We start from the raw sequence: 25,716 nt of genomic DNA on the forward strand, positions 1-25,716 counted from the left end.
ACCCCTCTCCGCCTTCCCCAAACCCAGATCTGTTTTCTGTCTTTATAGTTCCACTCCCTCCAGAAATCCATATACGTGGAATCTTGCAGCACTCAGCCCTCTGAGTCTGACTTCCCTCGCCAACCTATCCTTCAACATCCAGAGTGAACTTTCCAGAATAGAAACGGGCCTGTTCCTCGGTGCCTCTACGTAAGCCCAGATAGACCTTGCAGGGTCTGGCCTCTGTCCACAGTACCTGCCGGTCTGGACAGACAGGATGGGTGGCTCTTAAACCAGGTTTACAGAACAACCACCTGAGGGCTTGTCAATACCATACATTCCTATCTTGGCCCCAGAGACAGGTTCAGTGGGGGGGGGCGGGGGGGGGGGGAGCACAGGGATCTGTTTTTTGCACAAGGCTAGGGAGATGTGGAGGCAGGCGGTCACAGGCCACACTGGGAAAAGTACAACTGAGTCCAAAGCACTTGCCTTTCCCCCTACCTTCCACCCCACTTTCCTGCCCCACACAGCCTCCCCTCTGCTCAGTTGTCACTTCCATGGAGAAGACTTCCCTGACTCCCTAGGTGAGTCATTCTCCCAGCATAGTTGTCACCTATCATTTCTTATTGTTTGTATGATCCTTTGATTAACATCAGTCTCCCTGCCTGGGCTGTTTGAGGACAAGGGTGGGGTTTGTTTTTGTTGCTCACGGCTGGATTCCCCAGTACCAAGCATGGGGTTAGCATATAGTAGGTACTTAACAAATACCAGCTGCATGAATGAAGGAATCATTGAGTGAACTGTCCACTGTGCTTTGCACAGCTGCCCCGAGGCCCAGGTGACCTCGCGCCCCCCCCCCCCCCCCCCCACTTCTTTGCTTAGTTCACTCATTTACTGGTTTTTCATAGAAAAATCTGGTTTGGAGAAAGTTGAGGCTGGAGCCATTTCTCATGGCAGACCTCTTATCACCTTGTGGATTGTTTGTTTACCCAACCATTACCCACTTCTGGCGGGGAGGTGGCCGCTGCCTTTGATCTCAGCTTCCCAGATCCTCCTCCAGCCCCAGTGTTTGCCTAGTGCTGCAGGAGAGAGCTAGAGGGAGGGCTCTCCCGCGTCCCCGGGCACCTGGCCAGAGCTTTGCCTAGATCACTCCTCCCACCAAGACATCCTGACTTACCCCTTCCATTTCAGAAGGAGAAGCGGAGTCTCTGGACTTTGCTTAGAAGGAAGGACACACTCTGGGTGCCTCTGGGGAGCCAGGATGCAGCTTGGGTAACTAGACTGGCCGGAGGTCAAGGGGCAGGCTTCCCTCTTTCGCAGAGTGCCCTTTGCCCCAGGGGGTGGAACCGATAGCCGCCCGGCTTGGCCAATGAACAGGTTTGGAGAAGGGACAAGGGGAGGAGTGGGCGGGGCCGCTTCCCCCTACTTTCCCGCCCCCAGCTTCTCCCTTACAGGCGACGAGGGCTCGAGATCTTCGCTCTGGAGGCGGTTCAGGTCGACTGTCTCCGCCTCTTCCCTGGCACCTGCTGCCAGGCCGAAAAGGACAACAACAATCCCAGCCGGCGTCGAGTTTCAGGGAGTCCCCGCCCCTCGGGTGCTTCCTCCTCCCAGGCCCCTTTCCAGGCCCCGCCTCCACCTGCACAACAAATTTTAGTTTCCTTGGGCCAGAAGCGGGTACACACGGGGCTGCTCACGCTCCACCAACCCCGACTTCTACCTCCGACGTGGGGACACCCTGCTACCACCTGTAGAGAAGAGGGAGTGGATTTGCAACCAAGACCAGGTCCCTAGGGCCCCTAGACGGAGCCGGATTTCGGACCCTGAGTCCCACGACTCCTGCTGAGGCTTCTCCAGGTAAGGGGACCGAGATCGGTCCCAGATGACAACCTGCGCTCGCCCCCCCAGACGCACCGGGGCCCCAGGCTGTGCTGGTCTCAGGGCCACGGGCTGGCTGGCTGCCCAGGTGAGCGGCTGAGCCGCCGACGGGCTCCCCCTTCCCCCACTCAGTGATGTCAGGCCGAGGGCGGGGGCAGGAGGGGGACAGGTAGTTCAGGGCCTGGCGCCTCCCTCCCGAACCCGCGGCCCCAGCCAGGTGTACCTGTGCGCAAGGTCCAGGTAAGGGCCGAAGCGGGCGTTTGGTCTTGGGGGTGCGGAGCCCCGGCAGGTCCGGGGTCCAGGTGGAGAGATTCGGCCTCCTGCCGAGCTACCCGGCGGCCTCACTGGCTCTTTCCCTCGAGTTTCTCATCCCGCCCCCTCCTCACCACCTGCCCCCAGACTCGCCCCGTTCTCATCTGCCCGCCCGCCCTGTGGGCACCCACCCCGCGCTCCCTGGACGGACGAGGCGACGGGAGCGGGGAAGCCAGCGCTCAGATCCTTCCCTTTCGGGGACGCGCTTTCCCGCTGAAACTAGCCCCTCCCCATTCCCGGAAGGCGAGCTGGGAGGGGGGCTGAATCCCGAGCCAGCTGCCGGGAGTCGCTCCGGGTCCAGCCTGGTTTTACCCCAGTTTGAGGTTCCCCAAGTTTATCAAAGACCAACGCCTCCACGGCGGGCCGGGGGCACCCTCCCGTCTGTTTGGGGGGCAGTCTAAGAGCGGGGTTCTGGATGATTGTATCTCTCCGCTCAGGACCACAGTCCTGCCCTCGATGGGCAGGCGGGGACGGGGCAGGCCGGGGCGGGGGGGCTCCGGGCTCAGGACGCAGGGGGCTTCGCAGTGGGTGGTCTGCAGCGCACGCGGCCTGCGGAGGGTGTGTCCTGGGCGGAGGGGGAGGGGTGGAAGGGGGAGATGGTCTGGGATGACTGAGCTGCTGGAGAAAGAGCCGGGTCCGGGTCTGGGTCCGGGTCCGGGTGGCCCTGGCACTGCGGGGATGGAGAATGCACCTGTCCGCCGTTGGCAGGCGTCCCAACCCTACCGCCTCTCCAGAGGCCCCTTCTTGGTCTGCCCACCCTGGACTCTGCTCTCCCCGCTGGTCCCCTGCCGGGGGCCCTTCTGGAAGGCAAGCGGCCTGTAATGATTAACTCCCCGGACCCTGTAGCATTCTTCCCAAATTAAACTTTAAAAGAGCTGCCCCCTTCCCATTGGGTGCTTTTTTTCTCTCTCTAAGCGAGGGAGTGGGCGGGGCCTCAGGTCCCGGTCCCTCCCCCCAACTCCGGGTCACAAAGGGGTTTACAGCCTCCTCACCTGGGCCCTGCACCCCAAGAGCACCCCCAAAGATTAAGCCTTCCCCCTACAATCCATCCCGACGGGGGCGGGGCGTGGATACCGGACAACACCTGGGTCTTCCCGCCGCGCCCAGACCCGCAGCCCAGGCCTCTGCCCGGTGAGCCCCGCCCCCACCTGGGAAGCCGGACGGTGGCCTGTTGTTTATCGGCCCCAAACAAAGGGCCCTGCCACCCTCCGCACCTTGGGGCCTGCCAGGTGGGGCAAGATTCAGGAAGTAAACAAGGAGGCACGGAGGGCGGGGAGGAGGGTGGGGCCGGAGCCACCGGGCGGGAGGCGCTGGGGGAGCCGCCGCTGGGACGTGCAGCCTTGAGGGGTCAAATTGATTTGGGAGTTCGGTTTCTTAAACACGCGAATTTCCGAGGGCCCCAGTTTGAAAACTTGATTTATTTTTAATATACTTTTATTGATTTCAGAGAGGAAGGGAGAGGGAGATAGAAACATCAGTGATGAGAATCATTGATTGGCTGCCTCCTGCACGCGCCCTACTGGGGATCGAGCCCACAACCCCGGCATGTGCCCTTGACCGGAATCTGTTTTGGGGGAGGACCCAGACCACCCCACCATTGGTCTCTGCCTTCCTGGGAACAGCTCCAAGTTGCCCAGGGGAAGAGCTAAGAGGGTCCGCCCCTCTCAGCCCCTCTCCCTAGTCCTCCCTGGCATGAAGCTACCAGGGCTGTTTGACAGATGTTAGCTAGGGGTGGTGGTGGTGGTGGTGAAATTGTGTTTTGGTGTTGAAATACTGGTGTTTGTTGATGGTGATGGTGGGTGTGTCTTCCCCTTCCAGCAAGACCCTAAGCCCCTCCCTGTCTCTCCCCTGGGCCTTTCCTAACCTGCCTGTCTGTCCGCTGGGGTGTCTTGACTTTTCCCTCCTGGTCCTGGGGTACACCTCTGGCCAGGACACTAGGACAATGTGTTTGGAGGACCTTCACCCCACAAGGGCGATGGGGAGGAGTCTCCTGGACCTGCTGAGTCCTGGGTGCTAGAGGTGGGCTGCAGCGGCAGGATGAAAGCCCGGGAGGTCCCAGACAAGGGAGGGAGCATTTTGAGGTTTCTTTGGGCGAGGGAGGTGCACCACTGGGAGGTTGGCTCCACTCCAGATGGGCCCCTGAATCCAGGCCAGGCTTTTCTTCTCTCTTTCCTGGGTGAGGGGGCTCCTGGCTGGGTGATAGGTACTGGACTGCTTACCTAGGGATTACAGGTCCCACCTGGACTGGGGGAGTGGAGGCAGGCCAAGGGTAGGGAAGGAGGAGATGATGTCAAAGGAGCCTCAGGCCCTGCATCCTCTTCCTCCCCCATCTTGTTCCCTATCCTGAGCCTCCCATTCCTCCCAAGCTGGTAGGTTGGGGGCGGGAGTAGAGGGTGGGTGGTGGGTAGAGGCAGGGTTGTTTGTGTTTCTCCTAAGCCAGGAAGTTGTACAGATGAGTCAAGGTTGAATGGAGAGCCCCAGGCAGTGCTGCTCCGCCCCACCTTGACTCACCTGTCCCCCAAGTCCCCTCATTCTCTCACTTAAGGGCCAGGGGCCTGCCACATCCTTGGGGGACGGGGATGGGGGTCAATCCCAGGTGCCCAAGGCAGCCTAACAACCCTGGTCTGAGATCCAGAGAGTGGGCAGGGGGCTGGAATTAGTGAGGTCTTCCAGGTCCTCCCAGGTCTCAACCAGCCAAGGGGGTCTTGGTTCCTGTGGAGGAGGGGCCTGCACTACCTCTGCCCCACAGTGGGCATCTTTGCCCCATTTCTCCTACGCTTACCTGTCCTGGGTTCCCATGCACCTGTGGGTGCTAAGATGTGGGGAAAACCCTGGCCTGCCGAGGAGACCGCGGGGTGGATAAGACAGGAGCACAGTAATTGTCACGGAGGCCAGTACAGTGCCCTGGGAGCCCTTTGGACTTGATGTGGAAATTTCAGGAAGGCTTCTCAGAGGCGGTAGCTCTAGCATCAGAACTTCAAGAAAATTGGGCAGGAGGAAGGGCCTGGGGAGGGCACACAGGTTTGGGAGCTACTGGGGCGAAGGTCTCCTTTTCCCACCACAACTGAGCCTGCCTCCTGCCTTCCTGGTTCCTGTCCTTCCCCACCTCCTTCTCCCCTCTGTGCATCACTCAGCACTTGGGCATGCGTTGCCACAACAGGCTCTGGCAGCCAGGTCTGGCAGCTGAACAAAAACCCAGCGCAGAGCCCAGAGGAGTGAGTGCCCCACACTCCGGAGGCCGAGAGGTGACCCTTTGGCCTGACGCTGAGAGCTTGAGCCCAAGACAGTCTGTGGGTCGTGGCATCTATTGCTGCGCCTTGGCTGTGTTGGGGTGACCCTCTTAGCTCTTCCCCTGGGCAACTTGGGGTGAAAGGAAGGGCACTGGACTAGCAGTCCCAACACTGGCTTCTACTCCCTGGCTCACCTGTGGTGGGAGCAAGAATGTCCCCTTCTCACCCTGGCTGGTGTGCTCAGTGGTTAGAGTGTCAGCCCAGGCACCGAAGGGCCAAGGATTCCAGGTCAAGGGCACGAACCTGGGTTGCTGGTTCGATCCCAACTCCAGTTGGGTGTGTGCAGGAGCAACCAATCTATGTGTCTTTCTCACATCGATGTTTCTCTCTCTCTCTCCCCTCCTCCCTCCCTTCCTTCCTCCCACTCTCTCTAAAAATTAATGGAAAAAACATCCTCGGGCCCAGCCAGTGTGGCTCAGTGGTGGAGCCTAAACCCAGGCACCAAGAGGTTGACCTTTTAATTCCCACTGGGGGCACAAGCCGGGATTGCAGGCCTGATCCCCAGTAGGGAGCGTGCAGGAGGCAGCTGATGGAGCCAGGGTTTCTCTCTCATCAGTGTTTCTCCCTTCCTCTCTCTCTAAAAACAAATAAAAACAACAACACATATTTTAGCCCTGCCGGCGTGGCTCAGTGGTTGAGCGTTGACCGATGAACCAGAAGGTCATGGTTCGCTTCCCAGTCTGGGCACACGCTGGGTTGCAGGCTCTATCTCTCTCATCATCGATGTTCCTGTCTCTCTGTCCCTCTCCCTTCCTCTATAAAATCAATAAAAAATATGTATTTTGAAAAACATTTACAAAACGTATATCCTTGGGTGAGGATTAACAACAACAACATGTTTGCTTCTCAGGACTTAGTGTCCTCTTTTGCAAAACGGGCTCACTCTTTCCCCAAAGGCTCCAGGAAAACTCCAGGTAGCGGGGGAGCAGTGAGGTGCCGGGTAAAAGCCAAGGGCACCTGACCGCTGCGGGACGTCAGGAGGTCGGGTCCCCTTGGCCCCTCTCCCCAGGACCAGGCACAAGGGAGGCTGCATTCGGACCCCTCTTCTCCCTCAGATGCCATGGAGCTGGGCCTGTCCCCACCGCATCACAGCAGCTCCCCAGAAGACCTGTACCCAGCCCCGGGGACCCCGCCGGGGACTCCCCCGCCGCCCGATGCCCCCCTTGCTGGGGAGGTGAAGAGGTCCCAGCCTTTGTCCATCCCGACCAGCAGGTGCAACGGGGTGATGGGGCTGACGAGGGCTGGGGGAGGGGCGCGGTCAGCCCTGGGAAAGACAACAGAAGCTTGAAGTCAACGCTTCCCCAACCCACACAGGAAACTTCGAGAGGAGGAGCTGCGGACAACCTCTCTGCCCTCCATCCCCAACCCTTTCCCTGAGCTGTGTAGTCCCCCTTCACAAACGCCCATTGCTGGGGGGCTCTCCAGTGCAAGGGGGCTGCTCCCTCGAGACACCAGCTGCCCCCATGTGAGTTGTCCTGGGAGAGAAGGCCGGGCCCTGGGAGGGCTCTGGGCCTGGGAGGGGGACAGCGCCACTTGGAGGCGGGGGCATTTGCTCAGGGGTCCCTGAGGGTATAGCAGGTGGGGGGGGGGCGGGGAAGAACCACCCTTTGCTCTCCCTCAAGTCATCTGCAATTCCTGGGGTGCAGGTAGTAAAGGTGTATAGCGAAGACGGGGCCTGCCGGTCCGTGGAGGTGGCGGCGGGCGCCACCGCACGCTACGTGTGTGAAATGCTGGTGCAGCGAGCTCACGCCCTCAGTGATGAGAACTGGGGGCTGGTGGAGTGCCACCCCCATCTAGCACTGGGTGAGTTGGGGTGCAAGGGGCTGCCTGGGCCCGGAGGCAATGCTTCACACCTTGGGCTAAGCAGACGGCTCATCCCTGAGGTCTGGGCTGATCTCCGCTGACCCCTGCATTTTGCCCTTGACCCCAGAGCGGGTCTTGGAGGACCATGAGTCAGTAGTGGAAGTACAAGCTGCATGGCCAATCGGCGCAGACAGCCGCTTTGTCTTCCGGAAGAACTTCGCCAAGTACGAACTGTTCAAGAGCTCCCCAGTGAGTGTGTGTGTGTGCGGGGCGGGGGGGTGGGGGGGGGGATTCCGGGCAATGGGACACCCTGATCCCTGACCTGGGCCCTCAGTCGGTGACTCTGGACTCCCGTCTGCCCAGCACTCCCTGTTCCCAGAGAAGATGGTCTCCAGCTGTCTGGATGCACCGACGGGCTTATCGCATGAAGACCTCATCCAGGTGAGGGAACTCACATCGTCACGGCTCCCCCGGCCCCCCCCCCCCGGCCCCCCCCCCCCCGCTGCCTCTCGGCCCTGAAGCCTTGTGCCTCCCTCCGTGGGGTGGAGAGAACCGAGGGGACGTGTCTTTTCCCTGCGAGAGCATTCGTTGCTTCATCTGTTAAACGGGGAAAATAAATGCATGTGGAGCCGCTCCTTTCCTAAGGGCAGGTCCTGGGAAGGGGCAGTGCCTGCGTGCTGCGTGTTTTCTGTGTGAGTGTGTGGCCCCCTCTACGCCTCTCACCCCCTTTTTTCTTTTAATATATTTTTATTTGATTTATTTGTATTGATTTCAGAGAAGGGAGAGGGAGAGAGAGATAGAAACATCAATGACGAGAATCATTGATCGCTGCCTCCTGCACGCCCCCTACTGGGGATCCAGCAACCCGGGCTTGTGCCCTTGACTGGAATCGAACCCGGGATCCTTCAGCCCGCAGGCCGGCGCTCTATCCACTGAGCCACACGGCTGGGGCGGCCTCTCACCCTCTTGCTCTCCTCTGGCCGCAGAACTTCCTGAATGCGGGCAGCTTCCCAGAGATCCAGGGCTTCCTGCAGCTGCGGGGCTCAGGACGGAAGCTTTGGAAGCGCTTCTTCTGCTTCCTGCGCCGGTCTGGCCTCTATTACTCCACCAAGGGCACCTCCAAGGTGACAGTCCCAGCCCCTCTGAAACCCCATCCGGGCCCTGCTAGGTGTCGCCTCTTCCCCGTTGGAACTCCTGGACCTTTCTCCCCTTGGGCCCTGAGACCCTCGGCTGCTCCTCCCTCCTGCCCAGCTTACCTGCCCCAGGAGGTAGCAGTGGGGAAGGCAGGGGGACTGAGTTCGAGTGCTGCCTCTATTTCGATTTGCTGTGTGAGCTGGGGCACTTCTCCGCCCCCGTGCCCCCCACCCCCCCGCCCCGATATTTCCTCAGCTGGCTTGGTTGGGCAGTAACTGGGGGATAGAGCCTGCCTGTACCAAGCTCTTCTCACCTGTGCTGAGCAGGATCCGAGGCACCTGCAGTACTTAGCAGATGTAAACGAGTCCAATGCGTATGTGGTGACTCAGGGCCGCAAGCTGTACGGGATGCCCACGGACTTCGGCTTCTGTATCAAGGTGAGGGCCCGGGCCTGGCCTGGGAGAGAGTGGGAACTGCTCAGCCCCCCGGGATCCTACCTGGGGCTTCTGAGTTCTGTCTGGGACACCCAGGCTCCTCTCCCTGCGCCTGCCCCTGCCCCTGCCCCACGGAGACAGGAGACAGACAGGAATCGGAGGTCAGGACCTAAAGGCAGATAATGAATCAGCCAGCTTCCTTCCCCGCAGCCCAACAAGCTTCGCAATGGCCACAAGGGGCTGAGCATCTTCTGCAGTGAGGACGAGCAGAGCCGCACCTGCTGGTTATCCGCCTTCCGCCTCTTCAAGGTGAGGCCCCAGGAGCAGCATGGGGGCTGGCCCCGCCCTCGGGACCCTCAGCACAGGGAGGAGTGATAGCTCTGCCCGCAGGAGGTCTCCAGAAAGAGGGGCGTCATTCTGCTCTCGGATCCCGGGTCCAAGGCTGGAGTCCCCGCTCTGGCTTCAGCACACTCCTGGTCCCGGGTCAGACACAGCCCTGCTCCTGGGGGGGCCTGTCTGGGGGGTGTCATGGCCCGCACCCCTGGTCCCGGGGCAGACACAGCCCTGCTCCTGGGGGGGCCTGTCTGGGGGGGTGTCACGGCCCGCACCCCGGCACCTGCTTGACCTCGGGCCCTCTTTCTCTCTCCACACCCCAGTATGGGGTGCAGCTGTATAAGAATTATCAGCAGGCACAGTCTCGCCACCTGCGCCCGTCTTGTGTGGGGTCCCCACCCTTGGTGAGTGTACACAGGGGCGTGAGTTGGGGTGGGTACCTAGACCCTGTTCCGGGGACTCTGGGGTCCTGTTCTGACCGCTCCCCTCCCATTCTGTCCCGCGCGCAGAGGAGTGTCTCAGACAACACCCTGGTGGCGATGGACTTCTCTGGCCACACGGGGCGCATCATCGAGAACCCCCAGGAGGCTCTGAGCGTCGCCCTGGAGGAGGCCCACGCCTGGCGGGTGAGGCGCCTGCACTCACCTGCATGTTTGTCCTAGGGAACGTCTCCATATGGGTTTCCATGGAAGGGGAGGGGGAGGGGGAGGGGGAGGGGGAGGGATGAGGGGAGGCCCCCAGGTGCAGAAAGGGGCTCTACATTCTTCGGGGCGGTCGATACCCCAGCCAGGCCCTGCCACCCCCGACCCTTGTGTCCCCTCTGTTCTGCAGAAGAAGACGAACCACCGTTTCAGCCTGCCCACCCCGTGCTCCAGCACCAGCCTCAGTGCAGGTGGGTGAGGGCGCAGCCTCCCTGGGGCTGGGGGCGTCTCTGCACACTCATGGCGGGGCGGTGGTTAGTAGGAGGATCCCCTCAGAGTGACTGCCCACCTGTCTGCCTCTCACCCCAGCCATCCACCGAACCCAACCCTGGTTCCATGGACGGATTTCCCGCGAGGACAGCCAGCGGCTCATCTCCCAGCAAGGCCTGGTAGACGGGTAAGGGGCAGGGCTGGGCAGGGCAGCAGGCCCAGGGGTAAGGGAGACCCCAAGTGAAGGCAGCAGCCCGGTGTCCTCGGCTGACGTGGCCCTGTCTCCTGGCAGACTGTTCCTGGTGCGGGACAGCCAGCGGAACCCACAGGGCTTTGTCCTGTCTCTGTGCCATCTGCAGAAAGTCAAGCATTATCTTATCCTGCCGGTGAGTCAGCCCCTAGCTCAGCGGTTCTCAACCTGTGGGTCTCGACCCCTTTAGCAGTTGAACGACCCTTTCACAGGGGTCGCCTAAGACCATTGGAAAACACATATATCATTACATACTGTTTTTGTGATGAATCACTATGCTTTAATTATGTTTAACTTGTAACAATGAAAATACATCCTGCATATCAGATATTTACATGACGATTCATAACAGTAGCAAAGTTACAGTGATGAAGCAGCAACGAAAATAATTTTATGGTTGGGGGTCACCACAACATGAGGAACTGTATAAAAGGGTCGAGACATTAGGAAGGTTGAGAACCACTGCCCTAGATCATCGGTTGCCAGCTGGTGGTCCGTGAGGTCCGAAAGGTTGGCGACCGCTGCCCTCGATGCCCGCAGTGGAGACATGGGGCTCCTGGCAGCCTGTCGCCTCCACCCTCCCCTCCTGGTCCCCAGCGTGTCTGGGGTCTCCTGCTCTCTCCTTTCTCCCTGCACAAGCCGTGGGGACCTCGGGCCTGGCCCAGGAGGGAGCCCCTCAGGCTCATGCTCCCCCCTGACCGCCCACCCCCTGGCTCTGCCCCAGAGCGAGGAGGAGGGCCGCCTGTACTTCAGCATGGACGAGGGCCAGACGCGCTTCACCGACCTGCTGCAGCTCGTGGAGTTCCACCAGCTGAACCGCGGCATCCTGCCCTGCCTGCTGCGCCACTGCTGCACCCGCGTGGCCCTCTGACCGGGCGGCGGGCCCGTGTCTCAGCCCCGGGCTCCTAGGGGGGACTCGGAGGGTCAGAGGGCAGGGACAGGATCGAGAACGAGTGGAAGGCTCCCCCCAATCCAGTTTTCTCCTCTGCTCCTTTGCTTCACTGAGGCAGAAAGTGGTCCCCCTCCCCATCCCCCCAGTTCACCCTTAATCCCTCTTCTCAAGGGAAGGCACTTGGGGTGGCCCTCTCCCCTTCAGGGAGCTCCTTTCTGGGCACGACTCTGGGGCAAGGCATTATGGGAGAAATGGGGGTAGCCCAGGTGGTCTGATGCCCCACACATTGTACAGACTGAGGCCAGTTGATCTGTTTTATACTCCTTACAATAAAGGTTATTTTTGGATACACCTGTGAGTTCAGTCTGGCAAGACCTGGCTCGCTGGGGTTGAGAAGGGGGGCAGGAGAGGTGTGCACCAGGCCTTGGTGAATGTGTCAGATGGATAGATGCCCCTTACTGGCCAGCCGGGATGTTTCTGAGGGCAGGGCCGTGGTCTTGGTCATCTGAGAGCCCCCGGTGCCCAGCATGGAGCCTGACCCATAGAGGGTGCCCAATCATTGCTTGTTGAATGAATGAGTGGACAAGGGACTGTCATCCAGATAAGATTTCCCAGTAGGGCCTACATCTAGGGAGGTAACTCCAATGGGCCTGGGCTGTGGAGATGAGTCAGACAGCATCCCCATCCTCTACAAGTCCTGCGCTGACTGGTCCTGATCAACACCCAGGTGTATGTCCACCACCAAGTCACAGAACGGCTCCAGTACCCACCCCCACTGCCAACCCCCCTCTCTCCTCTCCAACCCTAGATCTGCTTACCGTCCTAATAGTTCTGGCCCTTCCAGAAAGCCTTTATGGAATCCTCCAGCGCTCAGCCCTCTGAGCCTCGCTTCCCTCTCCAACCTGGTTTCAACATCCAGAGTGATCTTTTCAACATAGAAATCTGCTCACTCCCCTGCGCCTGCCCCTACACCCAGACAGACCCTGCAGGGTCAGGTCTCCGCTCACTGCCCATGCCGGCCTTTATTTTATTTATTTATTTTGTCTGAAGACTTCTGTTTAAGAATTTTAATGATTTTGGCTCTTTTTAAAATATATATAGTTTTATTGATTTCAGAGAGGAAGGGAAAGGGAGAGAGAGATAGAAACATCAATGATGAGAGAGAATCATTGACCGGCTGCCTCCTGCACGCCCCCCACTGGGGATTGAGCCCCTAATCCAGGCATGTGCCCTTGGCTGGAACTGAACCCGTAACTCTTCAGTCCACAGGCCAACACTCGTTCCACTGAGCCAAACCAGCTAGGGCCAACTAGGTGTTATTTTTGCCAAGGAATCAAATCTAAATCTGGATCCAACAATTAGTTTGGCAGTTTTCAGCCGGTGTGCTGCAAGAATTTCTAAAGCAGGCATGACCTCTTTTCCCTTAGATTGTAAAAAAAAAAAAAAAAGCAACAGCCAACACAACAATAACCGTCCTGTGTGAATGAATCAAAATTATACCTATTTTTTTGGTCAGGTCAGCAAAACATATATTTGTTGGCGTGCCACAGAATTTTAGTCATTAGTTTATATGAGCCAAGTGGTGAAATAGGTTGAAAATCACTGGACTGGTTTATCGGAAATTCAGGGAACAGGAACATTCGAGATGACACATGGAGACGCGATGATCAAAATCCAGACTGGGAAACATCAGAACACACAGCCCCGTTTCTTCAACAACAAAACATATTTCAAGAAAAGATGGGGAATCTAGTTTTCAAGAAATTTAGACATACACCAACCAGATATAATGCATTGACCTTATTTGATTCAAATCCAAACTAGTTAACTGCAAAAAAAAAAAAAGAAGAAGAAGAAGAAAAACCCAACCAAAAAAAAAAAACCCATTTATGAGCAATTAGGGGAAATTTGAACTCTGAGATATTTGGTGATATTAAGGAATTAGTTAATTTTTGAAAGTGTGATAATAGTATTGTGGTTATGCTTTTTAAAAAGTCTTTAAGAAATGCATTCTGGAGTATTTATTGGTGAAGTGATATCTCTGCTTTAAAAAATATGTATGTATATATTTTTAATTGATTTCGGAGGAAGGGAGAGATAGAAACATCAATGATGAGAGATAATCATTGATCAGCTGCCTCCTGCACGCCCTCTACTGGGGATCGAGCCTGCAACCCTGGCATGTGCCCTGATCGGAATCAAAACGTGGCCTCCTAATAAAAAACACACAAAAAACCCGTGACCTCCTGGTTCAAGGGTTAATGTTCAACCACTGAGCCACACTGGCTGGGCTCAGCTTTGTTTTTAAAATAACCCAGAGGTTAGGGGAGAGGGTGTGGGTATAGTCATTGGTTGGTTATGAATTGATGTTGGATTAAAGCTGCTTAAAGGGTACACAGGGAGTCATTAAATTCTTCTCTAAGCTTGAAAATTTGATTATTATATACATGTTTAATGGAGAATCTCCGTACAGGAAGGAGTGTCTGGGCTGAGAAGGGTTGTCCACTACCTGCCCTAATGAGGCCGCCAGTCAATCCATGGGCTTTGAACGATGGATTGTGGCGCCCCCAAGGAAGGTTTATTTATTTATTTTTAAAATATATTTTATTGATTTCTTACAGAGAGGAAGGGAGAGGGATAGAGAGTTAGAAACATCAATGAGATAGAAACATCCATCAGCTGCCTCTTGCACACCCCCTACTGGGGATGTGCTCACAACCAAGGTACATGCCTTTGACCGGAATTGAACTCGGGACCCTTCAGTCTGCAGACTGCTGCTCTATCCGGTTAGGGCCAGATTTTATTTTTTATATATTTTTTAATTTTATAAGGAAGAGAGGAAGGGAGTGGTAGAGTTAGAAACATCAATGAAGAGAATCATTGATCAGCTGCCTCCTGCACGCCCCCTACTGGGGATTGAGCCCGAACCCCGGCCTGTGCCCTTGACCGGAATCGAACCCGGGACCCTTCAGTCCGCAGGCCGTCGCTCTATCCACTGAGCCAAACCGGTTAGGGCGGGACAGGTTTTTCTTTGCTGGGCACCTGGGCTGTTGAGCTGTAGCTGCGTTTCCATGGTATGGGTTTATGTTGGGGTGGTTTTCAGGAGACTGGGGGAGATGGGGAGGCCAATGTCACTTTTAGGGCCACCACGTGGATCCTGCTAGCGTCTCCGTAATGGAGCTGGGCCCTATGACCTTGGAGTTGGAGGGGAACCTGCATGCAGGGATGGGATGGGCCACCGCCACCCCCACGGAGCCACAGCCAACCGGGCATGTTCCTCTGCACCCACCTGCCCAACCTGCGCCCTGAGCGACATTTCGGATGGCAGAAGTGGGCATTCCTACCAGACTACTCCAGTTTTCCAAAGCATTCCACCTATCTCCGTCCCCCCAGCCCTGGCTCACCTCCACCCATCAGTCCCCATGCAGGTCCCCACCTTTCGGTTACCTTCTCCCGAACGGAGCCACCCCGTCCTACACATCGGAGGGGTGAGCTGGAGAGTGGGAGGGCATGGTGAGCCTGGATGCAGCGCGGGACCATCCCGTAGTCGCTCTGGCACCAAAGCACGTGCGGAGTGTGATCCGCACCCGCAGCTCGCCCTTCCGGCCCCCTCTCCCTCTGGAACCAGCTGTCTGCACGCGGTTGCTGCCACTCGGGGGGCACTGGGCCGCCGGGCAGGATCCGGGGGGTGGAGTGCAGGCACCTTCTCAGCAGAGGCACCCGCGTCTCTGCGACTGGAAGGCCCGGCCGCTTCGCCAGGGGGCGCGCTTGGGGGGGGGGGCGGTGTCTGGCGCTCAGCGCCGTCGGTCCCCGTAGCGCCCCGGCCATGAGTCCATGCGTCGCGGAGCTGGGGGTTCGTTTGCTCATTGCGAGTCTGTGGGCTGAGCGGCAGCCTCCAGAGACCAGGAGGGTGGATGGAGGGCTGAGCGCCGCATCCTCGCTTCGTGGCGCGGCGTCGGTGGGGCGAACGCCCGGCGCGGGGGCTCGGGTCCTCACACTCCCAGGGACCCGCGCCCGGGCCGGCTCAGCCGCGCGGCTGCAGTGACACCCAGCGGCCGCGGTGGGAAGTGCCAGCGCTGTTCGCGCCTCTCCCGGTGTCAGGTCGGTGCCCATCGAGGTTTCCACTCGTGGTTACCAGCGGGCACCCCGGGGAGCGAAGGCCCCGCTCTGCAGACTCCCGCGGGGCCCCACTCCTCCCCTCCCCCCGCTTCCTCCCTGCAGTCGCCGAGCGCTGGGAGATCCTGCAGGGCTGCAGTGTCCGGAAGGGCGGGGCGGGGCGCAGCGCCGGCGCTGGGCTGTGACCTCGAGCGGTTTCACTTCTGGATCCTGCCGGGTGTGATGGGAGAGTACCTGGGTGGGGGTGGAGGGGGGATACGCGGGCGGGCCGAGGTCCAGTGCTCGGGACCCCGAGTGGGGGGTGGTTTTGACTCCGGGGTGTCCTGCACCCCCCGCCCCCGCCCCGTCCATTTTCCATCGCCCGATGGGTTCCACGCCGCTGACCCCCGAGCTGTCGCTCCTCCCCAGCTGCCACCGCCTCCGCGGGGGCTGCCGACCCCCGGAGAGGCCCCGAGCGGCGTGGGCGGCAGAAGGAGGGAGCTGTGAAGCCGCAGGCAGGGGGGTTAGGCTGCGGGCTGCTGAGATGCCGAGCTGTTTCTCAGAAGTGCAGCTGCCCCTCCCCTCACACCCCCCTCAGCTCCCACCTCGCACCGCACCGCACCCCTGCCCCCCTCTGCCCAGCCTGAGCTTTCCTCTCACAGGCACCCCAGCCTGGGAATCTGGTGTCGGGGTTCACGCAGAATTAAGAGGAGGTCCTGGGAGAGGATGGAGGCCCGGCGTTCACCCCCAACCTCAGTGCCCGTCTCCAGAGCTTCCCACTGTCACCTCCCAGTCGGCTGCACCCCGAGGGGCCAGGCCTGGAATTTCATAGGCCCCCTAAAAAAGCGACCACTTGGGAAACCACGGCCGCCGTCGCCCCAGCTCCAGCGCACCACCTGGGTGGGTGGGAGAGAAGGAAGAGGGAACAGGCCTTCTCGGCTATTCTTGCTTCTGGGGTTGGAGGAAAGGCCTGGTTGGAGCCATGGGGTTGAGACCAGGCTGAGTCCCAGGCGGAAGCAACTTGAGAGATCCGACAAGAGGGGGGGGGGGGGGCGAAATCAGGGCCCAACGAGGGAAAGCCAAGTGCCCAGGGTACCCTGAGGGTGGCAGAGCTGGGATAGGAGCCCAGGGGTCCAAACGGCCCAGCTGGAGGCTGCACCGGGCAGTCATTTGCTTTATGGAGACCTCAGAGCTTTCCTGGAGTCAGGGACTCTGGCTGCTTCGCCCCCCGACCCCCCACCCTGCCTGCAACACACACACACACACACACACACACACACACACACACACACACAGGTCTAGGGAGGGCAGTTAGGGGCTGTGAGAGGGAGGTGGAGGTGCTGAGAGTGTAATTCCAGTGGGGGTGGCATGGGGATAAGCAGTGGAAGGATGAGCCTGGGGGAGGAGGTGGCATCTGCCCCCCTAGTTCCCAGCCATCAGCTGCCCCAGGGCTGTGGTTTGTCTCTTCTGGGCTAGGGGGCCAGAGGGCTGAGGTGAGGGAGGGAGGTGATGGGAAAAGGCTGCTCTGGGGCTTCCTGCCCCCTCAGTCCTAGGGAAGGGGGGCCGTTGACATCACCCTCTAACCTCCATTCTTTCCACTGCCGTGCTCTTTCCTTGGGTATGTTCATGTTATTTGGGGGTAAGGTCTGTTATTTGGGGGGAAGGGAGGCAGCTGCCTACTTCACAGGTCAAGACAGGGTTAAAAACAAAACCACAGCAAATTCAACACCCCGTGTCCTTCAGGGACTTTCCATGACACCTTCCTTCCCCCTCTCCCCCTAGCCAGGGAGTACCTCCCCAGAGGGCCTCCCCACCCCAGGTGCAGTGGCTTCTGGCTTTTATGCAAACAACTGTCTGACCCAGGAATGCTTTGCAGCCAGAACTTCTGTCCTGGGCTGCATGCACTCCTCCACCATCCCTCCGCTTTGCTGGCCTTCCCAGAGCTCTCACCTCCACTCTTCCTCAAACTCTGGGTGCTAGGAGGTGGGAGGCAGGGGAGACAGTCCTTCTCCTTCTCCTGCCCTCGGTGGCAGTTGCCTGCAGGTGGAGCCTGTGAATGGCCTGGTTGTGTTGAGTGGGGGGAGAGGGAGGAGGATGCAGGTGTGGGGTGGCCTCCACTGCCAGGCCCACCACCCTCTATCACAGCGGTTCTCAACCTGCGTAATGCCGCGACCCTTTCATACAGCTCCTCATGTTGTGGTGACCCCCAATTTCATTGTTACAAATTGAACATAATTAGAGCATCGTGATTCATCACAAAAACAATATGTAATGATATATGTGTTTTCCGATGGTCTTAGGCGACCCTGTGAAAGGGTGGTTCGATTCCCAAAGGGGTCACGACCCACAGGTTGAGAACCACTGCTCTAAAGCATTAAATTAGTTCCCAAGAATTAGGAAACTGTCCTTGAGCTGGAAATCCCTTCCGCCCCAACCTCAGCACCAGCCAGCTGTGATCTCTCTCTGCTCCTCATTGGCAGAGGGGATCTGAGTGTCCCTGTCGTCCGTTTTCTCCCCAGCGGCTGCTGCTTTGAGGAGGCAGCGGGATGGAGACAGCCACCCACTGTTCTCTCCAAGGCTGAGCGTCCGCTCCCGAGAGGGCATTTCTGGATGTGTTTGATGTTACAATACAGACGGGCTGCAGTGCCAGTGCCCTCTCCCTGCCCTTGGTGGTGAGACTGGACAACCTGCTGCAGAGCCTCCCAACAGTCCGGTGGCACTGAAGGTGGAGCCGGTGAAGGCCGCCACCAGCCTGGCCCCGTGTTTGCTAATCCTGAACCTCAGCATAGCTTCCTCCTGCCTCTCCCACAGAAGGGAAAGGGAAGGTGTGTTGGATGAGGCTGAGCAGCCAGACCACCTCTCAGACTCTCTTCTGACATTTTCTAAGAGACAACAGAAGGCATGGAGACAGGAAGGATCCTGTGCACTCCCTACGCGGGTCTTCCTTTCCCCAGCCCCTCAGGTGGGGGCCTCCAGGCGTCTACAGGCTACGTGTAAGTGTGGTTCAGCAACTGTAACTTGAGTTTCCCAACATGGATGTTTCTGGAACCCCAGAGATGAAGTCAGGACTGGCCTATCTTTCAGGAAGCATCCCTGCTGGGAGGGAGGGCAGAGTGGTGTCTTGAAATTAATTTGAAGACACTGTGCTCAATGTATCGATCCTGTCAGGTCCAGGCCCCAAATGCCTCGGGTCCCGAGTGAACCAAGGACCAGCGGAACCAGAACCTCACTAAGGAGACAGGGTACCAGTGGCAGCTCAGCGCGGCGTCTGGTGCGATGCTTTCATCTTGGTACTTGGGCGGTAAGCTATAGCCAGAGGGCCTAAATTAGGAAATGCTCCTGGAGGCAGGATTGAAGCCTTCCATTTTCTGACAGCAGCAACTACAAATGACAGGCATGCACAACGACTAATTTTAAACACACCAGTATTTTTTTTATTTTTCAGTATAAAAATCAAACACAATAAAACTTTGAAAACGATCAGCAGGGTCGGTTTTGATGCGAAGATGCACTCATTATGGTTCTGGCAAGGTTAGCATTGCTACATTTCAGAAGCTGGCTCTAAGCACTTTATGGAGATCAGGGCACCTTACCGAGCTCCAAAAGGTTGGACTCCTGGAAAAACTCAAGAGAAGTCAAGAGGGAAGGTCACTGCTGGGGGCGGGGGGGGGGGCGCGGGGGGGGCATTTCTGAGAAACCCAGATGAGACTGCTGTGAGCACAGGCTGTGTCAAACTGCTCGGCGAGGCTCCCTCCCTCGCTCCTGGTGGAAAGACCACCGGGCCCCAAACCACATTCCCTCCCTCCCCTGTCATTCTGCAGAAGGTCATCCACAGACCACACGTGTGGTGGCTTTGGCAATCAGAAATTAAAAATAAGCTCTGGTTTTTCCAGCCGCCGAAATAATCCCTCACCAAAGCTCAGACTGAGAACCTGAGAACCACAGTCTGGGTGAAGGGATGTCTGCTTTTCAAATGACCTGCTAATTCTTTGCAACCCACAGTAATTTGGTTTCTGTGAACCCACAGAAGCCGGCCCACCGAAAAGGGCCTTGTCTGCTAACCTGGAAGAGTCCTTGTATAAATGAGTCACAGGCAATGGGATCAGTCATGTTTAAGGCTGCCCCATTTTCCTGACATGTGAAAATATACCCTATTTTTATAAGGAGAAAGAAGCAAAGCTGCACTTGCATTGAGAATATGGAATAGGCCCCACGGGTGCATGGCACAGGCTCGGGAGAAGGTGGTGGCATTACAGGACAGCTCTCTAGGCTTTCTGGAGTGGGTCAGTGGGGAGATGGACAGCGAGGGCCATCTGGAGAAACTCTAAGTTGCTTGGGGAATTAATGGCTGAGGGCTTATAGGACAATGACGGAGCAAAGCTATTCTACTTTCCTGGCTGCAATGCCGTGAAGTACCTGTAGCATGTGGTTAACTCAATTTGGTCCAACACATTCTTTACTCTTATACATTAAAACAACATAAAGGAAACTGTTAGAGACCAGTTGCCTCCACTGACAAGTGAATTATTATTATGGTCCTAGGATGGTCCTGGAATACTTTCCATGTCTTTAAATCCAGATACGGTACATATAGTGAAAAATTTGCAAGTATCCAACATAATCCCCCAGCCCCTTAAAAAAAAAAAAAGTAACATTATCCTATACACAAAATTACATAAAACCTCACAACATCCTTGGGAGGTAGATATCATTATGACCTTACATTTTTAATCAAAATATTAACATTATAGTTTCAAATAACAACTCAATCTCAAAGTAAAAGACAGTCCACTATTATGACATTTAGAGGAAATTTGCATTGTTTCTCCCACATACAAAGATTTGTTTACCATATTGGTGGCCTGTGGGGTAGACTATATACAGCTTGGATACACAGTCTTGTGTTACGAGCTCACACAAGTTTAAAGCCAACATGTCCCTTCTGAGTCCAAAGTGCTTAGAGGCAGCAGTCCCCAAACCCGGTTCACTGATCATTCTCAGAACCGTTCAGTCCTTTAGCCTTAGAGAACAGAGTCCTTTTCCTAGGGTGACCCAGGTCTAGCCTTTGGTTTTAAGTCACAATTGTCTTTATAGGCACTTAAATCCCGTTATTCTGCTTTTCTGAACTCTGCCTACAGAGAGTCTCTGAACTATACCGTCTGAGCACAAAAATAGTTCCCAATTTTTAAAAAGTGATAGGTATCTCTGTATCATAAACACAGAGGGAAAGGGGGTGGGGAGGTAGAAGAGGGTAAAGGGGAATAAGTGGTGACAGAGAGCTGACTTTGGGTGGTGAACAAACAATACAATATACAGATGGTGTATTGTGGAATTATACACTTGAAATCTATATAAGTTCATTATTAAATGTCACCCCCAATAAATTCAATAAAAATCAAGAGAGAGAGATCACTGTACATCTTCTTCTGCACAGCCTGATGCTGTGTTCTAGGACAAAATGTTCTTCTCTTTTTTGACTCTGAGTCTTTGTGAAAGAGCTTAGACATGTCTGAGGGCTCAAATCTTGAGTGTCCCTGAGTTTCCAAATCTCCATTAGATACCTGTTCCCAGTGAGATGTACTTTAAAAGTTAGAACTTTAAAAGATTTAACATTTGACATTTCCATTATGGTCTTATTGCCTGCCCTGGGATATATATAAAAAATACTGCTTTCCCCCTTAAAACATTTAAAACCTCACATTTAGCAAAGGATAAAAAGAATAGTGACATAAAGTTTATTTGGAAGAACTTTATGTTGATGTGAGTTTTGGTAATACAGTGTTTCAACCAAGTAAAATTTTGTGTTTTTAAAATTTTCTCTTGGCAAAAGAAGTCTGAGGTCATTTTATATCTGGGCCTTAATGAAGGTGGGCCTCCTAACAAAATGTTAAGCATTTAAAAGGTGAGAAGTTTTGTCACTGACAGTCAGAAACTGAGTCAGGACAGCTCAGAGGTAACAAAGCCTAAGATTGGCTGGCTTCTCTGCACCAAGCACGTGTCTTTTTGGTGATGGTGGTGGTGGGCAACAGGAGACACTTCCATTTCGTTCTCTGCTAGTAGGACATACCTAGGCCACAATTAATGAAAAAAAAACATTTGGGGAGGCAGTTCTTTTCCTTTCCCACCCTCACCCCAATTATGTCATCTTGGCTGCAAGGGAACTTTTCAGGGGGTGGGTGTTTCTCAGACTGTGGCCTCCTAGGTATGTGGTGGGAGGCCTGCTTTGTAAGAGGGCTGGTGGGAAATGAAGCAGAGAGACCTACTAGGCTCCTGTCCAGAGGGGCTGTGGCTGAGAAGGTAAATGTGCTGCCTGAAGCTGCTTTAGGACTTCCCTGTCCATCAGGGAAAGATGTGAGTCTCTGGGTATCTTGCTAAGATTCTCCTTCACCCTCTTCCGCTATCCCCAGCAGAGGATGGCAGGGGTCATTAGTCAGTAGGAGTGCCAACAGAAGGCAGTGTTTACCTATGTGGTGGTAACTACTATATACCACCTGGTTCAACTCTAAGATTTAAGAATGTGGAGCTTCCACATATAAATTTTATCTGGACTGGAAGTGCCCCCCATCCAGGCTCAGAATGTTACAATGAAAGTGCAGCCTTTGGAAGTCATTCAGAAAACCCATTAGTCACAGGGAAAATGAGGGTCATATAGACAGAAAGCGTCCCTAGGTGGATGGGGTGGGCCTTAGTTTCACTACCTTAGGGTGCAAAAGTTGGTGTCTTCAGTGAAGACTTCCCAATAATCTGGCAGAAATGCTTGATTTCCCTAGCTTTCTTTCCTACTAATCCTTGCTTCCAGATTCTTTCTTTTGTCCCCTGAAGAGTCAACAGGATGTGTGATATTTCAAGAATATAATAAGCAATGAGTATAAGGAACCTGGCACAGCTTGGAGTCTAGGATTATGGAAACACAGTGATATAGTGAAGACTACACACCAAAACACATCTAGTCTTTTAGCTGAAATCTCCAACATGTTGGGACTGTTGCCATGGAATTTCACAAAATCTTTTTTCCTGAGACAGACGCCATGCTACAAAGAGGGGATAAGCCATTTGTGCAGTCAGAGGTGGAACATTTTAATTACATAAACGAGTCTGAGCCTAGTGCTTACACCCTTTAGAAATATCAAGGCAGATACATAAAACACAAATTTACCAGGAATTTGGGATTCTTGGCTCTGGTAGAAATGTTCATGAAGCTGACTCTTAATTTGTAAATAGGCTCGGTGAAATTGTCCCTGGAAGCAGAATTTATTTTCCCTAACACAAGCTCTTACAAAGTAAAAAATAAAAAACGCTTTGGCAAGCAGCTGCAGGTGCCAGTTTGTGTGTACACTTTGGGGAAGATCAAAATACCTTCCTGTTTTTTGTTCCTCTCCACCATCCTCTTCACATTCACAACTTGGTGGTTAAAGGAAAAACTTAACAACACTACCATTTTCACATCAAAGATATGTGAAACAGATATTCATATACAGATTCTTCTGCTTAATACTTAATGCTGCATAAATGCTTACTTTTACAAACATTCATGGGTATTTAATACCCATACATTAAGAGGTTTGAAAAATAAGTGGTTAGGGCATAATCACATAAATTTAAAGTTGGAAGAGACCTTAGAGAATGTCTAAATCCAACTCTTATTCAAAAGTTGAGGCAACTTAGTTTTAAGAGTTTAAGTGATTTGCCCAAAGTCCTACAGCTAATTAGGGGCAAATGTGGAATTAGCAAACGGATTCTGTGACCCCTATTCCAGTGTTAATTTTACAATTATAACAGAGCTTTTCCTTGATAGCATGCTTCTCTTAAGAGTAAAGATGACTAGAACCATCTGCAGAACTAAGATTAGACATTCAGGAATTTCTGCGGAATACAGTGGCTCCATTTAAAGATACAAAAAGCAACCTGTCCAATGAAGAGCCTGCCAGTGGAGGTGCCCCCGCCTCACCCCACCATGAAGCTCAGCTCTGACCTAAACAACATTCATGGTGTCTATCCCTGAGTCCTCTCCTGTGGGGAGAGGGAGATGAAGTTATCCTTTTTGGATTCTTTGGTTTTTTTGTTGTTTTTAAACGGTTGGAAAGTTGGCTTGGGTCTGTACACTAATACTCTATGAAGGAGACAAAGAACTTCAGGTAGTGGTGGTGTTGCTTTTTCTCCCCTGGTGCTGCTAAACCATCTTCCTCCTCAGAACCCAGCTCTATCCATCTTTTTTTTTTTTTTTTTAATTCTCACCCGAGGATATTTTTTCCATTGATTTTTAGAGAGAGTAGAAATGAGGGAGGGGACAGGAGAATGAGAGCGAGAGAGAGAGAGAAACATCAATGTGAAAAAGACACATTAATTGGTTGCCTCCTACACACGCCCCTATTGGGGCTGGGAGTTGAACCTGCAACCCAGGTATGTGCTTTTGACCAGGAATTGAACCCAAGACCCTTTGATCCTTTGGTGTATGGGCTGACCCTCTAACCACTGAGATACTGGCCAAGGCCCAGCTCTGCCCATCTTGATCATTGGAAATGGATGCCATAGCCCACAGTGGACAACTTCCTGGAGTTTCCATGACAGTCTATATTGAAAACCATCAGTTTTTCTGTGTAGGATTTCTCCTGTAGATGACTTCTTTAACCCAAAGCAGCTTTTAATTGGAGACGGAGGGTAAAGAGTAGAAGCAGATGTATTATCAGATGACTTCGGGTTTTTGTTTTGTTTTTTTTTTGCTTATGTGATAAGAAAAGGATATGATGTTCCAAGACTGAGTCTTCAGTTATTGATAACAGACAGTTATTTAGTGGATAGTCTTTTCCATGCTATTAGACTCTAATTGGGATGGGGAGATTAGATGCTAACTCTCGGCCTTTTGTTAAATGCAGAAGGACAAGACTTCCCATAAGGTCACTGGCCAGCTCTTCTTCTGTGTGGACCTGGGCTCATGGCCTTTTGGCACTCTTGGCTGACAAGAGCGTTTCATGCAGCACTACGGGGGGACTCTTCCAATTGGCAACAAACTCCATGGTATGCCTGTCCTATTGATGCAAAAGAAAGTGACCAAATACTTCTCTGGTTTTTAAATATCATAAAATTCATGTCCCTGATGGGAAAACAAAGGTTTCACAAAAGGAGTAACATTGGCATTATCTGCAACTTCTGAATGGAGACAGTGTTTCTCTGTTGCCCACGTGAGCATGACCCTCTGGATACTAAAAATGGTACGAAAGAGAGTTTGGAACTGAGTTTGTTTTGAGAGAGATTTGTTAGGTAGGGGTATCGGTTTTTAAAAACAATGTGGAATGCTCAGGCGTGAATCATCTCTGGGGCCAGATGTTCACTTCAGCATGGCTCTGTGTTCTCCTCGGGCTATATGAGATGAAAACTCATACCGATCATGGCTTCGATACCCACACATGTTACACTCAAAAGGATCACGAAAGCCGTGGCAACCCATGTGAATGGTGAACATCACATAATCCAGAAAGAGGACTCGACAGTGGTCACACCGATACACATCCATCATCTCCCCTTCTTTGTTGATCACTTTGATGGAGTCTCGTGGGCAGATGGGTGGGGGCTTGAGGAGTTCATAAGAGCGGGGTATCTCTTTCAGAAGTGGTATCCCATTGCGGGCCCGAGGAGGGACCAGGTGATTTTGCTGGTAGATGTGATTCTGGCGTTCTTCATGGTTGCTGTCAGTGTCTGTGGAGTCATGGCCACTATTGTTGGGGGAGAGGCCTCTTTCAGTAGGTAGGCTCTTCTCTGGCAGGTGGATCTGTTTCTTTTCCAGGTCCTGCACAGCACCATTCGGCATCTCTGCACGGGTAAGGGCTATGGGATATATGCTGCTGATAACAGGGACCATCTCTGAGGTGGGAGCAGGCGGCGTCTGGACTAAGGGGCGCAGTGCCTCGGCACCAAGATAGCTGATGGCATTATTGATGGCTTGGTCCATCATCCGGGTTTGTATTATCTCACTCTCTTTCTCGTACATATAGCTGGGATTATAGTTGACATCAAAGCAGTGGCGCTTCTCACCTAGAACAAGTAAAAAGAATGAATTACAAAAGGAAAAACACAAAGGCAGAGCAATTATAAAATGATTTTCCAGAGTCCTCGAAAAGAGAGAAAGGACATGTTGCCTGCAGGTACACCCAACCCATGCAGAATGGTTCCATACGGTGCTGACGTCTCAGGGGACAGTGGCTGACAGCACACGTTAGGGCAGTCCACATAAATTAGGTTAGCAGGCAAAAGGGGGAGTCAGAGATGTCATTACATTGAAACTACAATGTGAGCTGTTTCCACTGCTCTTGTCAGAGGGAAACTCTGGAGGAAATGAAGCGAGAGAACACGAGGACAAAGTTGAGTGGGGGCTCCCTGTGCAGGGGCACGGGGGCGTCTGCACTTCTGTGCA

At 54.4% G+C, this 25,716-nt stretch overlaps 2 protein-coding genes across 2 annotated transcripts in view; one reads left to right on the forward strand and one right to left on the reverse strand.

The window, feature by feature from the left end:
* Positions 1–655: 655 nt before the first annotated feature.
* On the forward strand, positions 656–12,644 carry GRB7 (growth factor receptor bound protein 7). Its single transcript, XM_081109812.1, has 15 exons — positions 656–1,833; positions 6,512–6,668; positions 6,771–6,921; positions 7,103–7,259; positions 7,387–7,508; positions 7,623–7,700; positions 8,246–8,383; positions 8,720–8,830; positions 9,038–9,136; positions 9,484–9,564; positions 9,670–9,786; positions 9,992–10,052; positions 10,171–10,258; positions 10,364–10,457; positions 11,046–12,644. The coding sequence occupies exons 2-15, from the start codon at positions 6,517–6,519 to the stop codon at positions 11,190–11,192; spliced, it is 1,596 nt and encodes a 531-aa protein (XP_080965938.1). The 5' UTR covers positions 656–1,833; positions 6,512–6,516; the 3' UTR covers positions 11,193–12,644.
* A 10,734-nt stretch (positions 12,645–23,378) lies between these two features.
* The window catches only part of IKZF3 (IKAROS family zinc finger 3), a gene marked incomplete at its 5' end in the record, with an annotated part of 78,477 nt that continues 76,139 nt past the window's right edge, over positions 23,379–25,716 (reverse strand). The window contains 1 exon segment of the mRNA XM_081109813.1: positions 23,379–25,337. Coding sequence (XP_080965939.1) covers positions 24,634–25,337 — 704 coding nt within the window. The 3' untranslated portion in view covers positions 23,379–24,633.

Source organism: Myotis nattereri (genome assembly GCF_964212035.1).
Source record: "Myotis nattereri genome assembly, chromosome: 16".
In the NCBI taxonomy this organism is placed as follows: domain Eukaryota; kingdom Metazoa; phylum Chordata; class Mammalia; order Chiroptera; family Vespertilionidae; genus Myotis; species Myotis nattereri.

What these genes read in the sequence shown, in the direction of transcription:
- GRB7 (XM_081109812.1), top strand. Translation starts at nt 6,517, where the DNA reads ATGGAGCTGGGCCTGTCCCCACCGCATCACAGCAGCTCCCCAGAAGAC. An exon ending in GTGTGGGGTCCCCACCCTTG is followed by an intron (nt 9,565 to 9,669) that starts GTGAGTGTACAC and finishes TCCCGCGCGCAG; the next exon opens with AGGAGTGTCTCAGACAACAC. An exon ending in AGCATTATCTTATCCTGCCG is followed by an intron (nt 10,458 to 11,045) that starts GTGAGTCAGCCC and finishes GCTCTGCCCCAG; the next exon opens with AGCGAGGAGGAGGGCCGCCT.